This window comes from Hemiscyllium ocellatum, chromosome 48 (genome assembly GCF_020745735.1).
Source record: "Hemiscyllium ocellatum isolate sHemOce1 chromosome 48, sHemOce1.pat.X.cur, whole genome shotgun sequence".
Lineage (NCBI taxonomy): Eukaryota > Metazoa > Chordata > Chondrichthyes > Orectolobiformes > Hemiscylliidae > Hemiscyllium > Hemiscyllium ocellatum.
Window position 1 is genome coordinate 6,428,282 of NC_083448.1, and position 11,973 is coordinate 6,440,254.

Genomic DNA, 11,973 nt, shown 5'->3' on the forward strand with positions numbered 1-11,973 from the left:
AAGTCTGGGGATTGAACTTTGTTTTAGTCCAGGTCTATGTGACTCAGAACCACAGAGCACAGTGACACATCTAAACGGTGAGGCCTTTAGCTGATCTTGTCCTGATGCTGTGCTAATGACTGGATGTCTCCCACAGGACATGATGTTTCACAAAAACACTCAGCTCTGCACAGTGTTAGTTGATAGACAAAAATTGGGGTGTGCTTTATATTTAATTGTTTGTCGATTTGGATTTGGCACCTTCTCACAGTTCTTGTCCTGGGATTTCCTGTAGAGGCCGGAAGTGTTGATGGGGACAATTCCACTGACCACTCCACGAATCCTGGAGATTATTCGCCTTCCATTATTGGAGGCAAGTTTGATCCTGGGCCACAAAAACTGAAAGCACTGTAAACTTGCGGATTTCCCAGAACTTGTAGAGGGGAAGAGTTTCAAACCCAACGTCTCCCATATTTGAAAGCCCGGGCGCTGTCTGCTTTTAAATTTGGATCCGCAGTATTTTAAAAACCCTGTGAGAGACCGTTTCTGTTTCTACAGGAGTTCCCAGTTGGCAATGAGCAAGATTGGACAGTTCATTCATCCACCAGAGCAGAGCGGGACCCTTTGCCTGACACTATACCCACTCTGGGTCTGCCACGGCAAGTGGTTTTCCACACGGACCAGATTAGCTCTGGTGCCTGGCAGTTCCATCATCACAGATGTGAGGAAGCCATTCAGCCCATTATTGCCCGTGCCGAACCTTAGTGAAGGAGCTATTCCAGTTAGCCCCACTCCCCTGTTGTTACCCCAGAATCTTGCAAGCGTTTCCTTTTTAAATGGAGTTATTGCCCCCGTCTGAATCAGTCTGAAGAGGTGAAGGCTATCATACACAAGCCCTGGGAAACCTGCGTTTTTCACTCAGATTCTAATGCTCTCACCACATGTGGAACCGCCAGTTCTGGTGCTGATGGTGGGAGCTGTGTCACATTCTCCATTTATTGTTTCCCACAGCCCTCCGTTTTCTGGCTCTGACCCAATGCAAACGTACAACATCATCCTGAGAGGGATTGACATGGTTGAGTTCCCCAAGAAAATCACCAAAAATGCAGGCAACCTCATCAAGAAGCTGTGCAGGTGAGTGCCGGGATTACCCTGTCGAGTGGTGCGGGGAGGAAAGGCCAAGTGGGAAAGGCATGCTTTCAGAAAGTTCAAACCCTGATTGGGCCAATGTGCGGCTGTGTCCCAAAGACGGGCATCGATGTAAAATCCCACAAGTTCAATCCGTGTCTACAGAAAGAGACCTCTCACTCCAACCGAGCCAAAGTTATTGATCGCAAAGCCAGGCGGGATCACTGATAACGTACGCTTTTTCACTCCTGTTGCAGTCTGAACCTCACGTTGGTTAGAATTCACCAAGTTCTTTCATGCTGCCTGAAGCCTTCACATTTCACTCCCCGTTGTGTTTAGATGTATTTGTTTGGGGTCGGGGTTATTTCTTTTTGTTCATTAATGGGATGTGGACGTCGCAGGCTTGCCAGCGTTTATTGGCTCATTCCTAATTGCCCTTGGGAAGGTGGTGGTGAGCTGTGTTCATGAACTGCTGCAGTCCACAGACTGTGGGTTGACCCATAATGCCATCAGGAAGGGAATTCCAAAATCCTGACCCAGTGACCGTGAAGGAACGGCCGATATGTTTCCAAGTCTGGATGGTACATGGCTTGGAGGGGAACTTGCAGGGGGTGGTGTTCCCATGTTACTGCTACCTAGTTCTAATGGATGGAATTGGTCATGGATTCAGAAATTTGCCTTGGGATATTTGTTGAATTTCTGGATTATACCTTGAGGATGATACACACTGCTGTGACTGAGCATCGGGGGTGGAGGGAGTGTATGCTTTGTCCTGGATGGCGTCAAGGTTTCAGAGTTGTTAGAGCTATGCCCATCAGGCAAGTAGAGGGTATTAGCGAGTTTTGAGAAGATCTGTAGCTCAGGTTGATGTTCTGGATGTAAGTTTGCTCGCTGAACTGTAAGGTTCATATTCAGACATTTTGTCACCACTCTCGGTAACATCATCAATAAGCCTCTGGTGAAGTGCTGGTGCTAATGACCCACTTTCCATATATGTGTTTAGGTTTCCCTGGGTGGGTGATGTCATTTCCTGTTCTTTTTCTCAGAGACATCACCACAGGAAGTGATGTCATCAACCCAAGGAAACCAAAACACATCAATAGAAGGTGGGTCACTAACACTACTGCTTCACCAGAGGCTCACTGATGATGTTACTTAGAATGGTGAGGAAACATCTGAAAACGAACTTGCCAGCTCAACGAACAAACTTACATCCATAAGTAGAGACTATGATATCACTCTCCTGACTTGTGCCTTGTGGATGGTGGAAAGGCACTGCAGTATTCCTAACCTCTGACCTGCTTTTGTTGCCACTGTGTTTGTGTTAAGTCCAGTTAAATTTCTGGTCACCGCTAACCCCAAGAATGTTAATAGTGGGGGATTCACTATTAAATATCAAGGGGAGTGGTAAGACTGTCTCTTATTAGAGATGGTCATTGTCTGGCATTTGTGTGTTGTGAGTGTTACTTGTCAGCCCGAGCCAGGATATTGTTCAGACTTTGCTGTATTGAACATGGACAGGTGCAGTATCTGAGGAGTCATGAATGGTGCTCAACATTGTGCACAACATTGTTCAGATGTGGCCTTCAGGTCACTGACAACCCAGGTATTGAGCACTTTTGTCCACGCTTGAACCGAGGCTACACTGATGACAGGAGCTGAGTGGCTCTGGCAGAAGCCAAATTGTGTGTCACTGAGTCGGTGCTACTTGAAAGCACTGCTGATGACACCTTCCATCACCTTATTAAGAATAGACTGAGCTGGGCGTTAACTGGCCAGGCTGGATTTGTCCTGTCTTCATGTACAGGACATACACGAGCAATCTTCTACATTCTCAGGTAGAAAGCAGGGGATGCAACTGGGGAGGGGAAGCTCATGTTTTTAGCTTCCAGTTTCAGTTCAAAGTGAGACCAAAGCACACGTCTCCCTCACTGTTCGAACCAGATGTGAGACATTGGGAACAAGTTAAAATCTTCATTGATGTGACAGTTTGTATTGTACTGCAACATTTTCTACACGTGAGACAGCAAATAATCGTTCCTGAGGAGGAGAAGCATTTTAAGCAAACAAGTTCATTCTTTGCTGACTGTCCAACTTCAGCGGGACAATTGTGTGATTGTCAGAGATTCAAGGCAGAGATTGATAGATTCTTGTTGTCTCGAGGAATTAAGGGCTACGGGGAGAACGCTGGTAAGTGGAGTTGAAATGCCCATCAGCCATGATTGAATGGCGGAGTGGACTCGATGGGCCGAATGGCCTTACTTCCACTCCTATGTCTTATGGTGATTAAAGAGTGATTTGATTTATTTTGTGTGGTGAACAGAGTAATTCTGTGCCCTGCAAGCAGATTGAGGAATCAGTGTTCAGTACATAGAACATAGAACAAAGCAAACTACAGCGCAGTAGCCCTCGATGTTGCGCCGATCCAAGCCCACCGAACCTACACTAGCCCACTATCCTCCATATGTCTATCCACTGCCCGTTTAAATGCCCATAAAGAGGGAGAGTCCACCACTGCTACTGGCAGGGCATTCCATGAACTAATGCCTGATGCAGTGCAGTGGTCAACAACGCCTCACACAATTAACCCTGACGAGTAAAAATGGAGCAATTTGTGAAGTCGCTGAAGTGAGGATGGGTTCAAAAGAGTGCAGTCGCAATTTGCAGCTCAATGAGCTGGAAAGTCCAGTGTGTTTCTGATCGTTGACGGTAAAACCAATTGCCCTGCCCTTCCACCCTGTGCGGTCATTCAGCTAACCCTTTCTGCATTTTTTCTTGACAGGGACAACCCTGCTGAGAGACTAGGCAACCAAAAAAATGGAGTAAAAGACATACAGAAGCACAAGTAAGTGGCATGTGTCAGTGCTTCCTAATCGGAACTACAGAGTGGTGCGGAGCAGGAAGAAGTTGGGCAAAGATTAATATGCATAATGTCTATGGTAGTAATCACTCGAGTCTTCCCAGTGCCTCACTGGAGAACTGGTACAGCAATGAGACCTTCAAACCCCCAGGGCTTTGGGAGAAATCGAGAGATGTGTTAAAGGAGGTGAGTCTGTACATCAACAGAGCTGAGGCTGGAACGGGCAGATAGCAGTCTGCAAAGAATATTTCAGGAACAGGAAAAATCAAGTGCAGAGGAAAGTCCACAAATAATGTTGCTGAGTTGCAGGCACACACTGGCACTGCAGAGCACAATATAGTCGGTATTAACAAAGACATTGCTCAAAGAAGATAAATTATTCGGAATTTAACATTCTTCGCGTCATGTTATCCAGGAAATGGGAGGGCAGGAAAAAGTGATGGCATCGGTCGTATTGTAAACTACACCAGCATCAGAGAGGGTTGACTGGAATTTGGAAATTCCAGATCAGTGGTGCTGGCAGAGCACAGCAGTTCAGGCAGCATCCAAAATGCAGCGAAATCGACGTTACGGGCAAAAGCCCTTCATCAGGAATAAAGGCAGTGAGCCTGAAGCATGGAGAGATAAGGACCTCCATGTCCTCGGCAGAGTGGGAGGGGGAGTTGAAATGTTGGGCCACAGGGCGGTGTGGTTGATTGGTGCGGGTATCCCGGAGATGTTCCCTGAAGCACTCTGCTAGGATGCACCAGTCTCCCCGATGTATAGGAGACCGAATCGGGAGCAATAGATACAATAAATGATATTAGTGGATGAGCAGGTAAAACATTGATGGATGTGGAAGGACATGGAGGTTCTGGCCCTCCTTCACAGCTGCTCCCCCACCACCAGACGCCTGGAGGAAGAACGCCTCATATTCCGCCTCGGAACACTTCAACCCCAGGGCATCAATGTGGTCTTCAACAGTTTCCTCATTTCCCCTTCCCCCACCTCACCCTAGTTCCAAACTTCCAGCTCAGCACTGTCCCCATGACTTGTCCTACCTGGCTATCTCCTTTTCCACCTATCCACTCCACCCACTCCTCCCTGACCTATCACCTTCATCCCCTCCCCCACTCACCCATTGTACTCCATGCTACTCTCTCCCCACCCCCACCCTCCTCTCGCTTATCTCTCCACGCTTCAGGCTCACTGCCTTTATTCCTGATGAAGGGCTTTGCCCGAAACGTTGATTTCGCTGCTCCTTGGATGCTGCCTGAACTGCTGTGCTCTTCCAGCACCACTGATCCAGAATCTGGTTTCCAGCATCTGCAGTCATTGTTTTTACCTGGAATTTGGAAATGTCTCTTACGTCAGTAATTAAACAACAGGAAGACTTCAAACAGGTAAACACTTGTCTTCTTGAGCATGAAAAAAGATCCTAACTCTCGACCCCCTGGACTGTCCAGGATACAGAAGCTTAATGCATTTGCACACTTCAAAATACAGCAGACAATGAAAGTAAGTATAGAAACAATTACCTCTCATTTACATTGTTCAAGTAAACAGTTTGAGAATAAATTAGTGAATGTGAATGCAAACTGAAAGATCTTTCACATAAACAAAAACCAAGATGGTGCTGATTAGAACCAAGGATCCATTTGTGGCAACAGAGGACAAGGTAGGGGGTACTGTCAGAGTGTTCTGAATCTGTCTTCAACCATTAGCCAAGTCACATAGAATTTGCTTCTGTGCCTGTTTTTCACAAAGGAACTGTGCTCCATATTTGCAATAGATTCATATCAAGGGTTCATGAGAAATGTGGAGCTGGACTAAACTTTTGACAGTTCTCTGGCCATGCAGATTTGTCAGGAGAAGGCAGACCATGTTCTGTCTTCACACCAGTTAGCTGCTGGTTCTGATATTGAAAGGCCGTGAACAGAGACTTTAACAGTTGGTGTCAAGTGATGAGTAAGTCAAGTGTGCTGTTCGGGTGTAAAGTGGGCAGGGTACTGGGCAGTGAAGGGACCAGGTCAGTCTTTACGATCCTTCATGTCCTGTGAGGGCAGTGAGAGTGAATATTGGGCTGGGTTGAATTGGATCCAGCAAGTGGGGCAGATGGGCCACACTTAGGGAGTCAAGGCTCTGTGGGGAGGTGTCTGAGAGAGTCAACCATGGGGGTCACTTGCATAGCTACTTTGGAGTAAGACTCCATATTTCATAGTCAAAAAAAGCACAGCCAGTCAGGCAGCATCCAAGGAACAGGAGAGTCAACCTTACAGCATAAGCTCTTCATCAGGAATGTTGCGGGGTGGGGTCCACGGATGGGATGGGGGCCGCGGAAGGTAGCTAGAAATATGACAGGTTGATGAAGGTGGGGGTAACGCTAATAGGTCAGAGTGAAGGGTGAAGTGGATAGGTGGGAAGTAAGATGGATAGATAGGACAGTTTATGACAACAGTGCCAAGTTCAAGGGTTAGATCTGGGAAAAGGTTGAGGGAGGGAAAAGATGAGGAATTTGGTGAAATTGACATTGATTCTGTGTGGTTGGAGGGTCCCAAGTCAGAAGGAGAGGTGTTCTTCGTCCAGGCATCGGATGGCTATGATTTGGCAGTGCAGGGGGCCCAGGACTGGGAGGGAGAGTTCAAGTGGCTACAGGGCTTGTTTAGCGTGTGGGTCCTGGAGATGTTCTCTGAAACATTCTGCGACTTATCGTCCTGTCTCCCTGATGTAGAGGACACCACATCGAGAGCAGTGGACACAGTATTTGACTGTGTTTGACTGTGCAGGAAAATCTCTGCCAGATGTGGACCTCACGAGCAAATCGCAGCGGGAATGGTCTCTGTGGAATGCTGAAAGGGATGGGGAGGGAAATCTATCTCTGGTGGTGGGGTCTGATTTAGGTGGCAGAAATGTCAGAGGGTAATGCGTTGCATCCTGACAACTGATATGGACGGTGAGTACTGCAGGGGTGGGGGGGCGTGGAGGCAGTGAGGGAGGAGGGAGTCTAGGATGGAGGTGTGGGGAATTGGAGGAGTACATTCCACAGAGACTATTCCCTCCCTGACTCCCTCATTAGGTCCACGCACTCCTCCAACCCATCCCCCATTCCTGGCACCTTCTGCTGCTATGAGAGGTGTAAAACCTGTGTCAACACCTCCCCCCTCATCTCCATCCAAGGCCCCAAAGGATCCTTCCGCATCTGGCATAGATTTTCCCACATATCGAAACACCTCATCTATACACTGTGTTGTTGCCCTCTCATGATCTCCTCTACAGCGGGGAGACAGGACCTCAACCGTTTTGACTCTGATCTCCAGCATCTGTAGCCCTCACTTTCTCCATATTTACTCATCTAATTTTGCCTCAGTGACTGTTTAGTACAAGGTCATTGAAGTTCTTTGATTTAAATGAAGACTTTCAGAGGGTTCTTTGTGAAGAGGCATTGCCCAGAGGGACATCAATGCTTCCCAAGCCACACATCTCATCCACATTGGAATAATAGTTGTCTGATCAACTGGCAGAAAATCTGGGTCATTCTTCCATCAAAATAGGGGTTCTGCCAGTGGGGATATTTGAGCACTGCTGAAAACCAACTATGTGACAATCTGCATCACAGGGACTCTTTCACAGACTTTGGGAAAAGTTCCCTTACTACCCAATGCCTGGAGAAAGAACCCCTCATCTTCTGCCTCGGACCCTCCAACCCCATGGCATCAATGTGGATCTCACCAGTTTCCTTATTTCCCCTCCCCCCACCTTATCCCAGTTCCAACCTGCCAGCTCAGCATCGCCCTCATGACCTATCCCACCTGTCCGTCCTCCTTCCCACCTATCCGCTCCACCCTCCTCTCTGACTTATCACCTTTACTCCCACCTCCATCCACCAATTGCACTCTCAGCTACCTCCCCCCAAAACGCCATACACTCTCCCATTTATCTTTCCATCCCTGAGGTTCCCAGCCTCATTCCTTTTGCCCGAAACGTCGATTTTCCTGCACCTTGGATGCTGCCTGAACGGCAGCTTTTCCAGCACCACATTCTCGACTCTAATCTCTAGCATCTGCAGTTCTCACTTTTGCCATACCGTGAAGTGTCCAAGTCCTGCTCTGATTTGCTCTCGCAAAATGCAGCACCCCGCATTTATCTAATTTGAACTCCACCTGCCACTCCTCAGCCCATTGGTCCAACTGATGAAGATCGTGTTGTACACTGAGGTATTCCTACTGCCATTATACTCTTCCAGGGATTCACTGGATCTCTCCTGTCTATACCTGACGGATGCTTCCTTCTTCTTAACTGAAACCTCAGTTTCTCTAGTCATCCAGCATTCCCTACACCTACCAGCCTTTCCTTTCACCCTAACAGGGATGTACTGTCTCTGGACACTCATTATCTCATTTCTGAAGGCTTCCCATTTCCAGCCGTCCCTTTACCTGCAAACACCTGCCCCCAGTCAGCTTTTGAAAGTTCTAGTCTAATACCATCAAAATTAGCTTTCCTCTAATTTAGGACTCCAACTTTTAGATCTGGTCTATCTTTTTCCATCACTATTTTAAAACAAAGAAAACTATGGTCACTGGCCCCAAAGTGCTCCCCACTGACACTCCAGTCACCTGCCCTGCCTTATTTCCGAAGAGTAGGTCACATTTTGCACCTTCTCTGGATGGTACATCCACAAACTGAATCAGAGAATTGAATATGGCAGTGCCAGTCATCGAGATGTACAGCACGGAAACAGACCCTTCAGTCCAACTCATCCATGCTGATCCAGGTATCCCAACCCAATCTAATCCCACCTGCCAGCACCCGACCCATATCCCTCCAAACCCTTCCTATTCATATACCCATCCAGATGCCTCTTAAATGTTGCAATTGTACCAGCCTCCACCACATCCTCTGGCAGCTCATTCCATATACACACCACCCTCTGTGTGAACAAGTTGCTGCTTAGGTCTTTTTTATGTCTTTCCCCTCTCAATCTAAACCTATGCCCCTCTAGTTCTGCACTCCCCACCCCAGAGAAAAGACCTTGTCTATTTATCCGATCTGTGCCCCCTCATGATTTTACAAATAATGTCACCCCTCAGCCTCCAATGCTCCAGGGAAAACAGCCCCAGCCTGTTCAGCCTCTCCATATCACTCAAATCCTCCAACCCTGGCAACATCCTTGAAAATGTTTTCTGAACCTTTTCAAGTTTCACAACATCTTTGATTAGGAAAGATCTCCTACCAAAATCACCCGATTATTCTTACAGATACCAGAAACCTCCTGACAAATTTGTTTCTCAATTTCCTGCTGACTATGAGAGGGTCTATAATGCAATTCCTTTCTTATTTCTCAGTTCCACCTAAATAACTTCCCTGGATGTATTTTCAGGAATATCCTCCCCAAAGTACAGCCAAAATGCCACTCCCCCTCCTCCCTGCCCCCTTTTTGATCCTTCCTATAGCATTTGTATCCTGGAACATTAACCTACCACTCCTGTCCATCCCTGAGCCATGTTTCTGTAATTGCTATGATATCCCAGTCCCATGTTCCTAGCCATGTCCTGACTTCATCTGCCTTCCTTGTTAGGCCTCTTGCACTGAACTAAATTCAGTTTAATTTAATCAGTCCTACCTTGTTCCTTCCTGCCCCACCTGCTCGACTTGCTCCTTTTCCCAACTGTAACAGTCTCAGATTGATTGATTTCTTTCCTCATTATTTCCCTGGGTACCCACACCCACCCCCACACCCCCCAATCCTTCTTGGACAGGTCACATTTACCCCAAAGTAGATTCCAGTGATCCAAAAATGTGAAACTTTCTCCCATCTGTTGAAAGAATACCCCAATCAAATTGGAGATGGGCCAATGAGGGCAACTGATGTCATGGGTGCAGATTTGAAGTCGATGGGATGAAGTAGCTGGTGTGAAAAACATGGGGTTCTGAATTGGCAACAAAGAGAAGAGACAGCATGCAGCTTTTGTGATCCAAGTCAGTGTTACTGCTACTGGTCTTGAGTACAGGGCACAAGTTCACAGATGAGGATAGTAACAGACCAATGAAATGGGCAGGCATCTGTTTTTAATGTAATGTGGAACAATAGTTTCTGAGAGTAACAGAGAGCTCAGTTTATCAGGAGTAGCACTGTGACTTTTCATCCTTTCTCTCTTGCAGGTGGTTTGAAGGTTTTAACTTTGAAGGGCTGAAGAAAGGAACACTTTCTGCAGCAATAGTTCCGAGTGTAAGTGATGCAACTTTGGAGTTGAGAAGTGTTTGGGAAATGCAGTTTGCCTTCATACCTAGTTAATCCAGTGTGTCACCGAAAGGCTGATGCTTGCAGATGGCTGAACCCCACTGTCTGGAATTGTTCCGCTTATTCTATCACTAAAAATACTTTGTTTCCCAATGGCTCTGCATAACTTGAATACATTATTTTAAAAATTCAGGTGAAAATTGTTTTGGGACATTGGGCAAGGCCAGTGTTTACTTGTCTCTGTGAGGAGAACTTCCACATGTGGTGTTTCCATGTAGCTGTGGTCCCTGACCTTCCAGATGGAAGGGGTTTGAAAGATACGGTCAATCAAGCAGCTTGCTTGGTCCTGCTGTGTTTCTTTTTTATTTGTCGTCTCAAAAGTAGTATTTGCCAATGCAAGTTAGAATCTTTCCTTCTCCACTGCAGGTGACAGGACCTCTGGACACCAGCAATTTTGACACCTTTCCAGAGGAGGAAGAGGAGGAACCTCCTGATGAGGATTCTGGATGGGATGTAGAGTTTTAGATCCAGACCACTGCTCATGGAGCTGGAGAGAAATGTGCAAACTAGTCTAAAGAGTGAGCACAAAGCTGAAACCTTGGGAAGAGACATGTCAATTTGATGTAAATAAAAATGTTAAGCATTATTGTAATAGAATAAAAGGGAAAAGTCATGTTGTCTGGGTCCTGGTGCTGGTCTTGGGCCTTTCCAAGTAAACATAGGAGAATTAACGAAAGCCAAACTTGACATTTCGAACAAAGTGCTCTTGGAGTCGTGACCCCTCCGGACAGCATCTCTTCTTGTCCCTCAGCACAACAGATCATTTCTTAAACCGCATTAAAACGATTTTCTTCTTTCAGCTGGAATCTACTGTCCTTCTCCCTCCTCCTCTTAATCTTAAAACCCAGATAACTTATTTATGGGAGCCACCTTTTAGTGGTTCATGAATATCTTGAATTTACTCACACCCTCACCAACAAAAATCTGCATACACAGAAAATGAGAGTGGAGATTTTATTTTTACGATAACTCACGTTTTGAACCGTCTCCCTCACTGCAAACTGTATAAAGATGTTGCTTTTCAGTTGATGGCATTAACGTGATTGGCAGCTGTGACGGTAGACCAGTCATCACAACCGTACAGCAGGTCACTGAAAACCTGGTGTAAGTGTGTTGCTAAACCCGAAACACTAACACTGGTGTTTCCCACCCCCCCTTCCTCCTCACACCACCCACAAAAAGATGACTTGAGGAAGAGGAGACCTGGCAAGGTCAAGGGGACACTCCGTGAAATGCTGGGACCTTGACTGAAGAGGTTTTGGTGTGAGATGGCTGAGTAGGTGTGCAAGTGTGGACGCTTCAGCTCAACTTTCTGTCAAGACTGAAGTCACTAGCGATGGCAGTTATAGGACAGTGGTCTGTTTCTCTTCGAGGATATGGGAGATCGGAGATTTCCAGCAACAAGTGCATGTGGCTGCAGCTCTTGAGAGTCCACATTATGGAACTGCATAGTCCTCTTCCTCTCAACTGCTCTCATCAGCCTGCCATATACACATGTTGCACAGCTGATCCAACACATTTGCCATGTGATGCATTGATATTAGTGAAACAAGTTAGTTGGTTTTCATGATTGGTTTCTATATTGCTGAGTCCCCTGCAGGAGGAGCACAGAGCTGCACTGCTAGTATGTGAATGATTTGTAGTGAACAGCACACAAACATTTCTTTCAGCATAAAGCTCTTGTTTCTGACAGCTTCTGTAATCATTTGGTACAACCTCCAATTGGCAA

At 46.6% G+C, this 11,973-nt stretch overlaps 1 protein-coding gene across 1 annotated transcript in view; it reads left to right on the forward strand.

Annotated features, from left to right (window-relative positions):
* LOC132837064 (cGMP-dependent protein kinase 1-like) overlaps positions 1 to 10,709 on the forward strand; it is an 89,775-nt gene extending 79,066 nt beyond the window's left edge. Inside the window, exons 15-18 of the mRNA XM_060856747.1 lie at positions 991 to 1,113; positions 3,890 to 3,952; positions 10,106 to 10,172; positions 10,611 to 10,709. Of these exons, the coding sequence (XP_060712730.1) occupies positions 991 to 1,113; positions 3,890 to 3,952; positions 10,106 to 10,172; positions 10,611 to 10,709 (352 nt within the window). The remainder of the gene's footprint in view (positions 1 to 990; positions 1,114 to 3,889; positions 3,953 to 10,105; positions 10,173 to 10,610) is intronic.
* The last annotated feature ends 1,264 nt before the right edge of the window (positions 10,710 to 11,973 follow it).